The sequence below is a fragment of the Globicephala melas genome, chromosome 13, assembly GCF_963455315.2.
Source record: "Globicephala melas chromosome 13, mGloMel1.2, whole genome shotgun sequence".
NCBI classification, from domain to species: Eukaryota; Metazoa; Chordata; class Mammalia; order Artiodactyla; family Delphinidae; genus Globicephala; species Globicephala melas.
In genome coordinates, this window is record NC_083326.1 from 89612892 (window position 1) to 89631087 (window position 18196).

The 18196-nt window shown below is 44.1% G+C and overlaps 2 protein-coding genes across 7 annotated transcripts in view; both read left to right on the forward strand.

Annotated features, from left to right (window-relative positions):
* LOC115855126 (zinc finger protein 26) overlaps positions 1-18196 on the forward strand; it is a 95120-nt gene that overhangs the window by 72598 nt on the left and 4326 nt on the right. The window contains exons 1-4 of one of the 6 annotated variants that reach the window (XM_070046958.1): positions 8961-9156; positions 9455-9507; positions 11091-11217; positions 11609-11701. The exons of 1 other annotated variant lie outside the window; for it this stretch is intronic. In XM_070046958.1, coding sequence (XP_069903059.1) covers positions 9499-9507; positions 11091-11217; positions 11609-11701 — 229 coding nt within the window. In that variant the 5' untranslated portion in view covers positions 8961-9156; positions 9455-9498. Of the gene's footprint in view, positions 1-8960; positions 9157-9454; positions 9508-9545; positions 11218-11605; positions 11702-18196 lie in introns of those variants that run through there. 4 more of the 6 variants (XM_060283206.2, XM_070046957.1, XM_060283208.1 and 1 more) reach the window with 4 other exon arrangements.
* Positions 11190-18196, forward strand: part of LOC115855123 (zinc finger protein 10) — a 112676-nt gene continuing 105669 nt past the window's right edge. The window contains exons 1-2 of the mRNA XM_070046956.1: positions 11190-11217; positions 11609-11701. The gene's annotated coding sequence lies outside the window, so the exon portion shown is untranslated. The remainder of the gene's footprint in view (positions 11218-11608; positions 11702-18196) is intronic.

Genomic DNA, 18196 nt, shown 5'->3' on the forward strand with positions numbered 1-18196 from the left:
CAAGATTTTGATGTCGTTGATCTGTCAGTACCTTTGTTTCTGTTCAGTTAATTAGCTGAAAGCTGGACATGGTAGAGGCCAATCCTAAGGCAGCAGAAATTCCTTGCATAAGTATTTAAAGAAATATGATTGTTGATCTAGATTTATCACGAGTAATTCACTCACCAATTCCTCCAATTTTGACCCCCAAGAGGGACCAGAAGACACTTCTTTTACCCGGACACTGAGACACTACGGGGAGATGGGAGTCCCAGCATCCTGTAACAATGTGCTTGTTTTCCAAGCCGCCCCCATACCAGCCCTAACCACGCATCTGCTTGCTTTAACGTTATGCCAGGTCTAGAATTTTTGATAAATTGAATCTTATAAAAGAAAATGTGCTTATCGGCTAAGGGTGAAGAGGGAAGATGCTGCCGCTGAAGTGAGACCCCTGCTATCAGAGGGGAGTGTAGGATTCTGCGAGGGAGCAGTCCTGGTAGCAGAATTTAGTTTTGAGAAGCCAGGTGGGCATGGTTACTGTGTCACCAAACATAAGTCAATGTACCCGACAGCACAGTGAGGCCAAACAATAACAAAACGTCAGAATTTGGAGCAGAGGAAGGTTTATTGCAGGGCCAAGCAAGGCGACGGGTGGCTCATGCCTTAAAAACCCTGAACTCCTGGAAAGCTCTCCCCAAAGCCCTTTTACAGGAAAGGTGAGGGAGGGGCCTGGGTAGCTGTTGCAGACTTCTTGGTGTCAGACCCTTTGTTCTTGAGGTCAGGTCACCGTCAAGTCATGATGTTCCGGTAAACTTCTAACAAAACAGAAGCTAGCTAGTCTCTGTTCTGTTTCTAAGCCTCCTGGCGGCTTTTAACCCTTAACAAATCCCATGAGCAAAGCAACATCATTATCCCTCGTTTACTTGTTCAAAGTCCCAAGGCTTGACTTTCGCCCCCAAGGCCCAGGTCCTGCCTGTGAGCAAAGGGTCCCTGCACGGGCTGGTCACCCTGCCCTGGCGTGCTCGTCCAGCACCCGGTCTGGGTCCTCCCGCCGGTACCCAGGCCCGGCTGAAGAGGCAGATCTCAGCTGGTGGCGCCCTCAGGGCCAGGTCCCCAGACCCTGCCCAGCCATCATCACCGAGGGAGCCAGGCTCCCAGGACCCAGCTTGCCCTCAGCTCACCCACCAGCCCCAAGGCTGGAGGACCCGGAGAGCCCTGGGGAAAAGGCTGCGATCCACCTCTCACCGCACTCTCTGACCCATGACCCCTGCGCGTCTGACTGTTGGCCCAGTGGGACCTCGAGCCGCCAGGCTGACGGTCCCGAGCTAAGGGTCTCTCCGTTACGGTCATTCGCTAATGGCTGCTCCCCCACCCCGCCCCTCTTATAACTGCAGTGGGTTCAGGCCATGATGGTAGTCAGAATTGCTGGACCTATAGAGACATTTGGAAGTGGTTAACTGATCATGGGATCTTAAGGTCCAAAATAAAGGGACAGCTTATGAAGGTCTTATCTTTGTAATAAAAAGTGTAGAAGCTGGATATCCTTGAGGATAGACCCTGTCATTGGGTCACAAGTACATACTGTAAAACTTAGGAACTGTCCACAGGCCATTTTACTGACTTTCTGTGTAAGCAGATAAATGTTAATACTGGTGGACTTACCCGTGATCACCATCCCATTATTACACTATCTTTGCTTAAAATGGGTCATTGGATCTGCACAAGATGAGTCACCCTGTCCCATTTTCTTTCTCTGCCTCTTCTCGGCATCAGTGTGAAACACAAAACCGCACATGCTTGATGTCCACGAGCAAAGTGCCGAGCTCAACCACATGGCCTTTCCCTCATATTTCCTTGTCCCTGCTGTCCCAGTTTTGTTCCTGTTGGGATTCTAACAACCAGCTGAGTCAGTTACTTCTACCAAGCAATTGGTCCATATCCACGTTCCCAGCCACCCCTCCTCCTCCATGAAGCACGGTTCCAAGAGTCCTGCTCACAGCTTTGACCACTGGGAAGTTTTCCCTTAAAACTGTCCTTTAGGGTCTTCACAGAATGGGGGCTGCACATCAGTGGTCCCTTCAGATGGTGCTGATGCATCTGTGAGCCAGGCCTGAGTTGTCTCCTCCTCGGCCAGTGGCCATAGGGAGCCCCCCACGAGGGACACAGGGGTCTGGACTCCCCATTTAAACCTTTTACTTTTGGACTTTCCAGGGCCCGGTCCCAAATAAATCATTTCCACAAAACGATGAATTGCAGCAGCAGTCCACGAACCCGATAATCCACCTGAGGATGGCCGTCACTGGTCAATGACTGCACAGCAGTGAGGCTTGGTGTCATTAGAGCATGCCGGCGTGGCATGCCGGAATCTGTTTCTCCAAGGCACAGTCGTTCTCTGCCACAGAAGTCATGGCCTTGCTACTGAATCCGAGGGTTTTGTAGCTCTATTGGAGACTGAAGAAGACTCCTCACAGCATCCCATCTGCCTCGGGTCCTAACACAGCAAGAGCTGCGGCATCATGTGGCTTCATCTGGAGGATGAGGCCCTGGGCCTTGCTGCCGAGCTCTTGCTCTGGGCTCCGCTCAAAACTGGAAGCATTCCAAGATACCCACAAATTATTCACATAGAATTTCCAAGCGTGTCCCCAACTGCCTTCCACATTCAAAGTGTTGTGGTGTGGGGTTGTGAGTATTAGTACCTCATCCCTTACTTTAGAGGGCTGTCCCAGCATTGCTGGTTCACTAAACTTCTAAAAACGTCACTGATATCAGGCTCCTAAGTCTTTGGGGGCTTTACCTCCCACCTTTTGGGGCATGTGTGCATTATCAGGGCATCTTGGGTACTTGCTACCTCTTATAAAACACGATAGATCTGTCCTCCACAGGGCCCAGGCTCTGATCAATTGCTGCTTTCTACGGGGTTAGACCTGCTATTTTAAAGATTGTCCCTTTAACAAATTTTAGTGTATCCATCTTCATTCTTTCTTCAGAACCACATTTTTAAAATAAATTTTATTGATAAAGTGTACCTATTTTAATGTAGAGTTCAAGTTCCATGCTTTTTTGTTCTTTTTTTGCTGCACCACGCGGCATGCAGGATCTTAGTTCCCCGACCAGGGATCAAACCCGGACCCCTTGCAGTGGGAGTGCAGAGTTCTAACCACTTGACCACCAGGGAAGTCCCAAGTTCCATGCATTTTGATAAATATCTGTGCCTGTATAACCACCACTCCCACCAAGATGTAGAACATTTCCATCACTCAAAACGTTCCCTTATGCCTCTTCCCAGTCAGATCTCACTCCCACCGCTGACCCCAACGATTGATCTCTCATCCAACGCTGTAGATTACTTCTGTCTTTTCTAGAATTTCATATGAATGGAACTATACAATAAGTAAGCCTTTGTGTCATCCTGATGTTTTTGAAATTTGTGCATGGTGCTGTGTGTATTGGTAGTCTGTTTTTTTTTGTTTCTTTGTTTGTTTGTTTTTTGTTTTTTGCAGTACGCGGGCCTCTCACTGTTGTGGCCTCTCCCGTTGCGGAGCACAGGTTCCAGACACGCAGGCTCAGAGACCATGGCTCATGGGCCCAGCCGCTCCGCGGCATGTGGGATCTTCCCCGACCGGGGCACGAACCCGCGTCCCCTGCATCGGCAGGCGGACTCTCAACCACTGCGCCACCAGGGAAGCCCCGGTAGTCTGTTTTTTAATTGCTGAGTAGTCCACTGTATGGTTATGCCAGTTTGTCCATCCATTCACCTATTGATGGACATTTGGATTGTCTCATGTTTTTAGAAGAAACAATTAAGCTGAGAATGGCCAGACATAAAAGACTCCAGTACAGAGTGTTGGCAGTGATGTGAGGAACCAGAACGCTCATACATCGCTGGTGGGAACGTAAAACAATGTACAACCACTGTGGAAAAGAGTTGGGCAGTTTCTTAAAAAGTTTAATGTGTACTGACCACAGGATTCAGCAGTATATGCCCAAGGAAAATGAAAACATGCGTCCATAAAAACGTGTACACCGTGCTCATAAGGTTTGGTTTGTCTCTTGCTTCTGATCCCTGCTGCTGAAACTATGGCCATAGAACAGGAAAAAGTTAGTCAATAAAAGGAGAAACCTGAGGGGGATATATTTATATTCTTATTCTTAAAAAATATGTTCAAAAGTTAGCTTCATGTGACAGAGTCTGGGAGCCCGTTTGAACAGAAGACTTCTGGTTTGTCCCTATGTGATCTCTGGGCCACTGAAGAAATTTGATTTAAAAATTAAGAGCAGGATGTTTTATTCAATACATGTTTTGGGGACCTACAACCAAACATTTTGGACAAAACAATAACACAGCATCCCTACATCACACTAAAAAATAGAAATTCCAAAAGGGATAATTTTATAATTGCAATATAAGAAACAATAAAAGCATCATATACAATTATATGAATACTTTTAATATCATGGATGAAAAAGATTCTTCAAACATATATTGAGATCAACTATAAAGCATAGATTTCACCTCATAAATTTAATGTTATAGATTATAAAATTGTCTTGTTACTTGCCTATAGTTTTATTTTTAACATTTAAGTCTTTTATCTATTTGACTAACCTATGATAAATTGATACAATGCAAGCATGCACATTTACAAAGATACTTACTGAATATATTCAGTTATGCAAAAAATATTTTATGAGCCTATACATACCATGTGCTACCTATCATGTACCACAGTTGTAGGCAATGAGGTAAAGGTCCAAATAGGTTTCTGTTCTCAGGAGCTTATATTCTAATGAGGGGAGGTAGACAATAATCATTAAAAAATTTTTAAAAGAAGAAGATATCTAGTAAAGATAAATACTATGATAAAAACAAAACAGGCCAATATGATGTAGAATAACTTGAGTGTGAGAGAAGCTGCAATTGGATGGAGTAGTTCTGAAAGGACTTTGTGAGAAGATAATTTGAGTGGAGACCCTACAGAGTGCTGTAGGCAGAGGAAAGAGTAATCAGTGAGAATTTTTAGTACGTTTGTGAAAGAGAAGGAAAAACAGCAAAAAATATATAGTATAATCACATCTAAATAGGTGTGTGTACTGTTTCTGTACATGAACATACGTTGGGACTTTTTACAATTTTTGTTTCCTGTTTCTCATACCTCTTCCATTTTCTTGCTTTTCTTTGGGTTACTTGAACATTTTTTAGAATTCTATTTTTAATCATTCAAAGTATTTTTGAGTGTGTCTCTATGTATTGTGTGTGTGTGTGTGTGTGTGTGTGGTTTCACTAGGTATTACAATATACACACCCTACTTAACACAGTCTACGGGTATTGACATTTTACCATTTTGACTGACGTGCAGAAACCTTACCTCCATTTAAGTCCCTTTACCCTCCCCATGCATTAATATAACTGTCTTAAGTTCCACATCAGATGGTATTATAATTTTTTGTTTCAACCATCAAATGTGATTTTGAAAACTCATGAGAAGGACAGTCCATTATGTTTACCCTTATTTCCACTGTTGTTTTTTCTTTTGTTACCAGTTCCTTTATAATTGTAGAACCTCTTTAGCCAGTCTTTTACAGTTAGGCCTTCTGGTGACAAATTCCTAGCTTTCCTTCATCTGAAAGTCTTCATCATCTGGACGTCTATATTTTCCCTTCATTTCTGAAGAGCATTTTTGCTAGATAGAGAATTAGGGGTTTACAGTTTTGTTTTTTTCTTCAGCATTTGAAAAATGTTGTGCCATCTCTTTCTGGCCACCATGGTTTCAGATGAGAAATCCACCGTCATTCAGTTGTCCCCTTATATGGAATGCATTGTTTCTGTCTTCAGATTGAATAGTCACAACTGAATTTCTAGTGAATTTGCATAGGGAATTAGGCAAGATGATTCTAAAATTTATCCAGACAGGCAAACTCATAACACTAACCTAGAAAAATTAGAAAAGAGAAAACGAGGGTACATGCCCTCCCAGAAAGCTATAGTAATTAAAACCATATGATATGTACAGGAATAGAAGAACAGATCAGTGGAACAAAACAGAGGAAAGAGACCCAGATATAAGGGGATTTAGTATTAGAAGAGTATAGGGTGTATTTTAAAATTTGGTATGTGGATACCCTTTCTAAATAAGAGAAATTCAAAAGTCAGAAGGGAAAAGACTGATAGATTTGACTGCATAAAAATTTCAAATTACTGCATGTACACACACACACACACACACAACCCCAAAGGGAATATACAAGTAATGACTTTTGAGAATATGCTGTATCTGAAACATACATATGAAAGTTATAAAATCCCACCACACTAAGAACTCCTACAAATCAATAATAAAAACACAGGGATCCTAATGGAAAAACAGGCAAAGGACATGAACAGGTATTTCACACAAGATAAATAAGACCTAGTCAATAAACAGTTGTTTAGTATCGCAAAAAGTACATTAAAGCAAGATATTTTCACTCACCATGCAACAATATTAAATTTTGGTGCTGTCCATTTGTCATTCATTGAGCCCTCTGTGGCAAGCAATGTGCTAGCTATGGGTGTATCTCATAGTGCTTATAAGCTAGTGAGGAAAATAATTACTAACAAATAATCATAAATACACATAAATAATTACAAATACAATTGCAAATTATTGTAAATGATAAAGAGAATAAGTATAGGATTCAAGGAGAGTTTACAGTCAAAGGAACCTTATTCGGAGATCACACTGGGATCAGAGAACACTTCTCTGAGTAAGAGTTGCTTGAGCTGAAATATGAAGGATAAACTGAAATGTACTAATTATGTTACTGTATGAAGGGATAGATAACCTTTTCAGGGTTAGAGAAAATTAACATGCTCAAAGGTCCTGCGATGCATGGTATATAGGGAAAGAAGGTTAGCACAGTCAGAGAGGAGGGAAATACCATAAGAAGAGCTTGACAAGACAGGGGTAAGATCATGCTGAGTACTGAGGACCATGTTAGGGACTTTTTCCTTTACTTCAGACCAATCAAAAGCCATCGTATTATATTAAGCAGAGGAATATATTTGGAATTGCTTTTATAAACGTGAGGCTGACTTCTGTATAAAGAAAAGATTTGGAGGAATTTGATGTGAAGTTATAGCAAGATTGCAGGTGAGAAATAATATTTTGGACAAGATTAGTAGTTAAGATTAAACACGGACACGCTGATCTCAACATGTCCCGAATGAATCCATTTCTTCTATCCTAAACTTGTCTTATCCTGTGTTTTATCGTCATAGTGAAATACGATGATTAACCAAAATATCTGGGCAAGTTGTATAAGTGGAAGTTGAAGTCATGAGAGTGGATAACAGTGGTAGAAGCGGTTTTAAAGAATGTACTTCTGGAAGCATTTCACCCAAGCAAGAAACCTAGTTCCTCCATGTATCCAATTCATTACCAGGTCCTTTACAGTCTTCTTTTAAATTGTTTCCTGAATCAGTCTTCCGTAGCCCCAGTTCCCGGGCCCCAGGATACAGAAGCACTGCCTTCAGTGGCCTTCCTGGCTCAAGTCCTTCTTCCTGTTGGTTCACCCTTACCACTCTGCACCACACTGCACATGAGACGTCACAGCCTCTTTAAAACTCTTCATTGTCTTGTCACTTCACAGCATGAACATTCCTTCACAAGGATGCTTACTTTTTCAGTCTCTTCCTTTCAAGCCACCTCTCCTTTGACCTTTTTTCACCAGGCCAGTGAATTTCTTTCTTCCTTTTTTCTCTTCCAGCTTTTATACTGGACTGTAACCAAGCAGGACCCCATGGGGCCTTCCCAGGACAGACTCTCCCCGCCCCACCTCATTCTCCACCTGCCTCTTATTTGTAGAAAAACTTTAGCCTCCTAGGCCTTCCCCAAGTTCCAAAGAACAAATTTAATCAGAGAAGTGAGAAAATGCAGAAAGAAAGGAAAATAGTCAAGCAAGACAAAATAATAATAGTTTAGCTATTCAACAAAGTCAAGGAACTTTAGTTCCTCCTCAAGGGCTGTATTTACTATTCTGAGCCGTGTCCTTTGAGCTGTTTTGCAGCTCTGAAACCCCTACCAGCTGGGAGAAGTAAACTGTAGGCTGCCCACCGTAGACCGAAGAACAGATGGAACCAGAAGGTCAATGATGTTGACTCCTGATGACCTCCCCACCAACCAATCAGAAGAAGGTCCAAGAGCCGATCACACACCCCACAACCCCCCCTCCCTCATCCCGTCTTTAAAAACCTTTCCCTGAAAGCCTTCTGGGAGTTCAGGCCTTTTAAGCACTAGTTCCCTGGACTCCTTCTTGGCGCCTGCAATAAACGCTGCACTTTCCTTCATCACAACCCAGTGTCAGTAGATCGGCTTTACTGCGGGCAGGTGAGTGGACACAAGGTTTGTTTGATAACACATTTTCCTTTGTTGTCTCTAATCTTTTTTTCATAAACTCATAAACTGTTGGCTCCACTTAGAACAATATTCCATGATTCAGCGGGCCCAGTCTCTCTCCTAACCCTTCCATTTCAATACAAAGCTTGCACCCGGCCTCCCATCCCCTGGGCTTGGAGCTCTGTAGGTGCTTAGTCCCCAGACCTCCCCCGTGCTCGGGACCGAGCCACCAGCGCAGGGAGAAGGAAGCCCCCAGGAATCGCGGACTCCCACGGCAGGGCTGCAAGGGGAGCCCGGCTGCCTCCTCTGCTCATGCGGACAGGTCGCCAGTCTGGCCTCAGCGTGCGGGCGGTCGCCGTCCAGGCCGCCATGGCTGGGCCGCCCCGCGGGGCTCCAGGCTCTGAGAGTAGTGACTCCTCAGGGCTGCGGGGGCTGCTACTGCCGTGGCCAGGGCTGGAGGTCCTGAATGGAACGGCTGGGGCCGCAGTCGGTTCTGGGAGTTGTAGTCCGAGCGTGGACGGCTAGGCCTCAGTTTGAGGCCGCAGTGGACCCTGGGAAGTGTAGTTGTCTGAGACCCCCGTTCTCCCTGTTACGGGCGCGGGGTGTCCTGGGAGTTGTAGGGAGTGGGGCGGGCACTCTGCCCGCGACGCGCCGAGGCCGCGGTGGGTCCTGGGAAGGAGAGCTGTCTGAGGCCCGCGGCCTGGTCGCGGTCGGTCTCTGAGGCTCCGGAAGGCGCAGTTTGCGGGACGCTGGTTCGGGGTCCCCGTCGCAGAGCCGAGAGCCTTGCTTGCGCGGGCCGAGGTAGGGGAAGGGCCCGCCCTGCCCGAGCCTGTCCCCGCCGGGGCCCGGGGGGCCGGGGGCGGTGGTCCTGCCCCGAGCTTGGGAAGCCTTGGTTGCCCGGCCAGCAGCGCGGAGGAGACGCCCCAGCTGCGGCTCCGTTAAAGGCAGCGGCGCTGGGGGCGCGGGTCGGGCCCAGGCTCGGAGCCCCCGCCGCGGCGGGGAGGGAGCTGTCGCGGGCGTCCCTGACCCTCGTGACGAGGGCGGTGGATGCGGAGCCCGGGCGCCGGCCCGCGCGTCAGCTTGTCGCTCTCCCCGCCAGCTCCGCCTTCCACGCTCGGTTCTCCGCGGGCCCTGCCGTGAGCCATGTCTCAGGTGAGCTGGTGTTTCCTTTCTTCCTCAGCGCGACTGTGTTTTCCGGACAGGGAACACAGGCTTTCCTCCCCCTGCCGCCCTTCTGGCGCCTAAGAGGACGTGGGAGGGCAGGCGGGGCCGGTCGCGGGGCGGGCGCTGACCGGGCGGCCGGGTCTTAGAGCGGGCTGTCCTGCGCCTCCTTTCCCCGGAATTGGAACGTGGAGGGCTTCACTCTCTGCCCTCGCCCCCGCTGCCGTTCATTCGCTGACTCCTGCTTCCGTTGGGCGTCTCCTTTCACGCCTGCATCAGCGGTCTCAGTGCGTGATCCTGGATCAGCTCTGTCGGCATCACCTGGTAACTTGCTGGACTTGGGTATTCTCGAGCCTCACCCCAGCCTTGTGAACCCGAACCTGTGCGTGTGCGGGTTGGCAGTCTGCACGTTAACAGTCCTTCCACGTGATTCTCCTGCACGGCGCTTCCTAGGTCCTGGGGATCAGCGGGGAGCAAAACAAAATCTCCGAACTCACCGAGCTCATTTTTTAGGCAAGACGTGAAGTTTCTCTAGCAAGGAACCCTGATTATTGTTGTTTTGGTGGAGGCTAAATGCGTGGCTGGCAATTGTGCTTCACAGAGGTCGGGGATAAGAAGACCAGCCCTTCCAAATTAGTCCATCTGGTTTTAGTGTCACTTCTCTGTCCTACTTTCTGTCATACTTGTCTCCAAAGCCAGAGGCACTTCAACTTTTGCTGGAAGTCCAGTTTCCTTCCGTTCTGGAGAGCCTACTGTTTACATTAGGAAACAGCTTCTTTTATTAGTCAGTAATCTATAACAGATTATAGGCACTTAAAATTTTTTTTAAACTGTAAAATATAACTCTGTCATACCTCTGGGGCTGTTACTAGTTTGGGACTTTTAAAAATCCCTGTTCATGCCTAACAGCTATGTGGGTCACTCAGGTGCTGCAAAACCAGGCTGCAAACAGGGGCTTATTACTCATCCTGAACCCAAGGGAAGAAGCTGCAGGTTCCACCCTGGGAGGCCCTTGTACTGTAGCCTTCAGCGTCTTGTTCGGCGACATTGCTAAGTATCACAGCTATTTCTTCAGAAACGGGGTTAGCTGTGGTAAACTTGAATGTGTACCCCTTAATCAGGAGCTGCTGCTGTCTGCTACAGCCAGTTGTGCCTACGAAGAAATTCTTGCCAGATCATATTAAAATAGGCTGGTATTAAGGAAAATATACTCTCCCTATTACACGTAAAGGGATTGTCTTCATTATTCATAAAGCGTGGTGAGATCTTAAGAATTTTTGCAACCAAAGCCAGAAATTCATGTTGTTCACATGTATAGTCCTTTATCTTCCACAAAATTGTAAATTATCTCAGGACAAAGCATGTATATTTTTTCGTCTTTTCTCCAATTATACAGGAAAACAAAACAACTAGTCTCTTCCTTATACTCTTAATAATTACTCAGAATCTTGAAAACTGTCATTGCGCTACTTGTATACACTGTCCACCATACACAGTGGGACTCATTTCACTCCTTGATCAGAGCCTTTGGGAGCATGGGTGCTGGTTGTGCAGATGTCTGTGTGTCATTTCAGGGGTCAGTGACATTCAGAGATGTGGCCGTAGACTTCTCCCGGGAGGAGTGGGAATGGCTCCAGCCTGCTCAAAGAGATTTGTACAGACATGTAATGTTGGAGAACTATGGCCACCTGGTCTCACTGGGTAGGTATTTCTTCTCATCTCCCCTCAGTCAGAATTTGACCTTTAGGATGGCTGTTGCGAATCTTGATTACCTGGCTGAACATTCCCAAGGGAGGTAAGTTTTTTTTTTTTGTTTGTTTGTTTTAGCTTTTCTTTTTTTTTTTTGGCTGCACTGCATGGCATGGGAACTTCCCTGACAAGGGGATCGAACCTGAGCCCCCTGCAGTGGAAGTGTAGAGTCTTAACCACTGGACAGCCAGGGAAGTCCTTTATTAGCTTTTAAGAGGGGAATTAGAACTTCACCTAATCTTTAGAAATCTTTCATACTTACATCTGGCATTTCTAATAACGGCCCCTCTTTCGTTTAAGGATTCAGGGACTAATTGTGAATTTATTTCATTTCCGCAAGCAGGTCTTAACATTTCTAAGCCACATGTGGTTTCCTTACTGGAGCAAGGGAAAGAGCCGTGGCTGCGGAAAGATGCGAGCAGAGGTCTGTTTTCAGGTGAGTGAGTTAGAAGCTGGTGGGGAAGTTTTTAAAATAACAACCCACCCAGTCAATGAGAAAGCAGTACTTTGTTATATGCTGGATGGAAAGTTTTCCTTTAAAGGTACCGGAGATACAGGGACTGTAAAGTCTTGCCCACAGCAAGGGGACCACTCACACCCACTTACCTGTCTGCCTTCAGTTCTCATCCTTTCCTCACTTTCTCACAGATAGATGTGTCCCTTCTTTTCATTATTAGCTCTGTCTGGACTCTGAATTTTATTTCTCTTTGGTTTCTCTTCCCTTTCTTTTTAAAAATTGACTTATATGTTTCCATTGTCTAAATTAAAAGGTATATATATTTTTCTTTATACTGCTGTTCTAACCCTCTTGAAAAAGTGATTCATTACACTTTGGTTAATTGATGGGTTTATTCTTTCAGTCATGTGTTATTTTAACAATTTTTTAAAAAGGTTTATTTATTTTTGGCTGTGTTGGGTCTTAATTTTGGCATGCGGGATCTTCGTTGAGGCATGTGGGATCTTTCGTTGCAGCACCTGGGCTCATCATTGTGGTGCGCGGGTTCCAGAGTGCGTGGGCTCTGTAGTTTGCGGCAGGTGGGCTCTAGTTGAGGCGCGTGAGCTCAGTAGCTGTGGCGCGCAGGCTTAGTTGCCCCGCGGCATGTGGGATTTTAGTTCCCTGACCAGGGATCGAACCTCACGTCCCCTGCATTGTAAGGTGGATTCTTTACCACTGGATCACCAGGGAGGTCCCTATTTTAATGATATTTATTGAAGTTTTAATATTGTTAAGACTTTCTCTTAGGTGGTATGCCTCAGAGAGTAGAAGGCATGGCATAGTGAGATAAATTGGGTCTGTAAATAACTTTGTTAGAGGTCCTCAAGTTCGCAGTTCAACGATGAGAAGAAAGGAATTTCCAGTTGGTGTTATAGACCTGGGTAATTTGGATAGGGATAGTAGTAATAGAAATATAAAAGACAGGAAAAGGGTCAGTTTAAAACAAAACGTGGTGAATTAGTTTGAGATGTGCATGGTGTGAGTAGAGGATGGTATTTCCAAGTGAAGAGGTGCAACAAACCATTGGAATATATCTTAGAAAAAAATTCCAAGTAGGGATGTGGGAATCTTATATTAAGAAAGAAAAACAGAAGCAATGAGGTTGATTGAGAAGGGCTCTGAAAGCCTTCTTCACCTTAGGTTGAAATAAAATTGCTGGTGAAGCTCTTTAAAAATAAATACGGCCATGCACCGTGCTTGAAGATTCTGACATAGAAGGTCTTTGGAGCCTAAATTATATGTGTTTATGACAATTTCCATAAGTTCTATAGTTGATTCTGAAGCAAACCTCTAATGGAAGTATACTGGCCTTTAGGGAGTGGTCCTCTCGAGATAACAGGGGAATACCTATGTTTATGGAGAAGCAACTAATGGTAGGACTAGTGAGGGAACAGAGGATGCCTTGAAAACCAAGCTCTGGCTGTGAGAGCGAGACCTTCAGGAGGAAGGATGTGGAAAGAGCCCTGTGTGAGCTGAAGTCACGAGGTGGGACAAGTGCCCAGAGACTTCCTCGTGAAAGGATGAGTTGAAGAAAAATGTTCTTTTCTAAATGTTTTGAAAGTAATAAAACCCATAAAACTATGTACAAGGGAAGTGAGGTAAAGGGGAAACATGGAAAAATTGCCTCTAATTCTACTACTTTAATACAGCTCTTAGAATTTTTGTGTGTTTCTTCCAGTACCTTTTTGGAAAAGGGAAATAGCTCACAGACAATGCATAAAACGTAAATGTGCAGCTTAAATTATTATAAGGCACCCATGTAACCACCACTCAGGTCAGTCGACACAGCACTGCCAGGTCCCTAAGAGCTCTTCGGGTGCTTGTCCCAGTCACCCACCCCCGCACCTCGCCCCCTGCAAAGGTAATCTTTAATGGTAGTAGCTTCCTTGGTTTTCTTTATAGCTTTATCAACTGTTGGTGTTTCTAGTCACTAGTTTAGGTTTGTATGTTTATGAACTTTATATAGAGGGGATCATAATGTATATATTAATTTGCTTCTCTCAAAATTATTTTTAATATTCATGCATTTTGCATACTCATCTAGTAGTTTGTATCCATTCTGTTATTGATGGCTTCTTGGGTTGTTTGCAGTTTAGGGCTATTGTAAGCAATGTTGCTCTTGTCCTTGGGTCCTGGTACCTCCTGGCACAGGGTTCCTGTGGTTTATGTCTAGGACTGGAATTGCTGAGTCAGAGGATAATGTATCTCTTTCACACATTAGATGATGCCAGAATGTTTTCCAAAGTGCTTTTACTGACTTACACTTCCACAGACACAGTAAGGGGGTTCCTCTTGCTGCTCCCCATGTTTACCAAACGCCCTGTACTGCCAGGCATCATGCTCTTCACCCATCAGGAGAGTGTGCAGTGGTAGCTTATTCTGGTTTAAACGTGCATTTCTCCAGTTACTAATGAGGTTGAGCACCTTTTCATATGTTTATTATTTAGATACCCTCATTTATGAAGTGCTTCTTGAAGGTTTTTGCTCATTTATCTATTGGATTCTCCATCTTTTTCTTGTTTTGTAGGAGTTGTATGTTTTAGATACAAATCATTGTAATTATATTCACTACAAACACCTCCTCTTACCTGTGGCTGGCTTTTCTCCTTAAAACCTCTTTTAATGAACAGAGACTCTTAATTCTAGTATAGTCAGATTTGTCAGTCTTTTCCTTTATGATTAGTATTCTTTTTTTTCGGCTGTGCTGTGCCGTGCAGCATGCGGTATCTTGGTTCTCTGATCAGGGAATCAGACCCTTGCCCACTGCAGTGGAAGTGCGGAGTCTTAACCACTGGACCGCCAGGGAAGTGCCTATATATATATATATATTTTTGATCTGTTTAAGAAATCTTTCCCTACCATGAGGTCATGATGACATTTTCCTAGATTTTCTCTTTAAAACGTCACTTTGCATTCACATTTAGATCCATGGTCAACTTTGGATTTATTTTTGTGTGTCATGTGACTTAGTGGTCAGTTTTGGTCTCTTCTGCATGGACATCCAGTTCTCGAGACACCATTTATTGACATGTCTGTCCTTTCCTTCACTGGTTTGTCATAAGTTAAGTGTCAGTTTTTGCGCATGTTTCTGGGTTCTCTAGTTTTTGTTTTTCTATTTTTCTATCTTTGCATAAATCTATACAGTCTTAGTTATGGGTTTAATAATGGATAACATTTTACTGTATTTGCCTCACCTCATCCCTTTTTTTGCTGAATAATGTAATTTACAGATACCTTGATATTTCACTACACAGTACTTCACTATCATGTATAAAGTATAGGGATGTTTTCTACATCACTGAAATATTTTCTCATCAAAATTAAGTTTTGCTTAATTTCATTTTAATGCACTGTCCATATATAAATACTCCATAAATTTGTTTTATAATTGGATTGTCTTTCCCCTGTGGGATGATGAAATTCTTGTTTCTCTCTATGTCCTATAACTTTGACTTGTAACTTTTTTTTTTAAGTATGAAGACTTTGGGTCTTATTTAAATCCTGTTGAGATGTTAACTTTAAGCAGGCTGTCGATATGCGTAAGTTGAAGCCACAGTTCTAATCTGTCTTCTGTGAATGTGGTTCCAATGACAGTCCAGTTTTCAAAGCCTTCTCAGGTCTCTCTTATTTGTCCCCATATGCACCTCCTAGTGGTGTTGGGCACTGGGTTCCCCTTAGGCAGCGGGTTCCCCTTTGTTTCAGTTCTCACAGCTTTAGGTGTGCTGTTTAGGGTCAGATCCATGCATGCACAGCTCAGGGAGGAGCCCAGAATTTCATACACAACTTTATGGGATCATCTTCTTGCGCTCCCTTTTTCACCATGTCCCCTTTCCTTTTTGGCTCCCAGGCCCCCTCTTTCAGGCCTTCTGGATAGAAAGGCAGGCCTGTAGGTTCCCCTCTGCACTTCCTGCAAGTTTGTCTGCCTCTGCAGCCATGCAGCGAGGGGATGGAGAGAAAAAGAAAAAAGGGGGGGTATTACCTCTCTGCTCTTGGGACCAATGATCTTTCTGCTGAGGGAGGAAGGTTACCTTGCCTTAGAGGTTTAATTGCCTGTATGGCCACAGCTGCTGCAACATGCTTTGGGTTTGGGCAGAAGAGAATCAGAAATGAACAAACAATAAGATTTCTCTAACCAGTATGGACTCCCCTTTCCCATTCCTAAGAACAGAAATAGAGGCTTCTCATGGAGCTCTTTCTTCTCACACCTGCTGCCCAGTTCCTGCTTTCAGGCTGCATTTGAGTTTAGGCCTGGAGAGACTGGAGGGGGGGAAAAAAACCCAAGAAACTCATCACCATTTCAGTGTTACTTTGTGTTCTGGCTTCCTTCTGCAAGCAGCTTGCTACCGTTTACTTTTTTTAAAATAGATTTTTAAAATTTTTTAATTTTATTTATTTATTGTTGGCTGCATTGAGTCTTCACTGCTGTGCATGGGCTTTCTCTAGTTGTGGCGAGAGGGGGCTACTCTTCAATGTGGTGCGCAGGCTTCTCATTGCAATGGCTTTTGTTGCGGAGCACGGGCTCTAGGCATGCAGGCTCAGTAGTTTTGGCACCCGGGCTCAGTAGTTGTGGCAGATGGGCCCTAGAGTGCGCTGGCTTCAGTAGTTGCAGTGCGCGGGCTCAGTAGTTGCGGTGCACAGGCTTAGTTGCTCCGCGGCATGTGGGATCTTCCCGGACCAGGGCTCAAACTTGTGTCCCTGCATTGGCAGGCAGATTCTTAACCACTGCGCCACCAGGGAAGTTCCCCGTTTACTTTTTAGAGTTCTCAGCTAGCTGCTTTATGCATTCTGTTCATGGTTTTCACTTGTATTCAGTGGGAGAGCCAGGTTGGAGTGTACTTACTCCATCTTTACAGGACTGGAGCCATTCATATTTTATAACTGAAACAAAACCGCAAAGTTACAGCATGTATAAAGATCATACTAATAAAATGAGAGTATGAAGTTCAGTCTAGATTGAGCAAAAATATAAAGTGTAAGGAGGAAAATGGTGGGAATTAAGGATGGTTAGGGAAAGCACTGGTCAGATCATGCAGGTGTTTTATAGGTCCTATTAATGAACTTAGAGTTCATCCGTAGGCTAATAAGGAGTCATCAAAAGATTTTAGGCAGGCAGGCGAGCATTTTAGTAAGGTCATTCTAGCTGCAGTTTGGAAAACAGATTTATTGGAAGTGAGACTAGGAAACAGCACAGCCATTTAAGAGTTGTTGCCATAACCTAGGCTAGATGTAATCATCACCTGAACCTTGGAGGTGTCCAGGGAATGGAAGAAGGTATACAGACGGTAACAACGTAAGGAAGTGGACTCAGAAAGACCTGGTGATTGACTAGATAAAAGACATTAAGAAGATTGAGGAATTGTGGTTGACACCACTCTTTTTGCTGGTATTATTAGCTCCTTAAAAAAAAAAAGAAGGATGAACAAGTTTGAAGGGGAGGGAAAGATTATATCAATTTGTGACTTACTGAGTTTTGGGTCTCTGGGATAGTCGAGTAGCAATTGAGTATCATATTCTGGTGCTTAAGAGAGATATCACAGTTCTTCTCAAAGTTTAGTCCTTTGGATCATTTTAAAATACATATCCCCAGGCCCCACTCCAGAAATTCTAAGTTACTAGGTTTGGGGTGGAACTCAAGAATTTACATTTTAACAAGCTCCCAGGTGATGCTGAGCTAAAGTAGGATTTAGGAGTTATCTGCACAGCTTCTTAAGACTTTGAATTTTTTTTGTAAAATCCCTGTACACCTGTTGTTGAATTAATTCTTAAGCAACTTTCTTCAGTTTCTTTTCTAAGAAGTTATATTGTTTTTCTATAGGGATGCTAGTGAATTTGTATATTTATATCTCTCAGTCTTTACTGTAGCAATTAAAATACTCTAAACCTTCCCTGAAAATACTGTAATGATTTTTTTAAATTAATAAACTTTATTTTCTTTCAAGCAGTTTTGGGTTCACAGCAAAATTGAATGGAAAGTACAGAGGGTTCCTATATATCCCCCTGCCCAGTCTTCCCCACTGTCAACATCCCACACCACAGTGGTACATTTTTCACAATTGATGAACCTGCCTTGACACATCATTATCACCCAAAGTCCATAGTTGACCTTAAGTTTCATTCTTAGTGTCGTACATTCTATGGGTTTTGACAAATGTGCAATGACATGTATCCATATGTTAGTATGATACAGGATAGTTTTGCTGCCCTAAAAATTCTCTGTGCTCTGCCTATTCATCCCCCTCTCCCCACTAACCCCTGGTAACCACTGATCTTTTTACTGTTTCCATAGTTTTTCCTTTTCCAGAATGTCATATAGTTGAATTCATAGGATATTTGCCTTTTTCAGATTGGCTTCTTTCACTTCATATTATGCATTTGAGGCTCATTCCTTTATATCTTTTCATGGCTTGATAAGTCTTTTTTTTTTTTTTTTTTTAG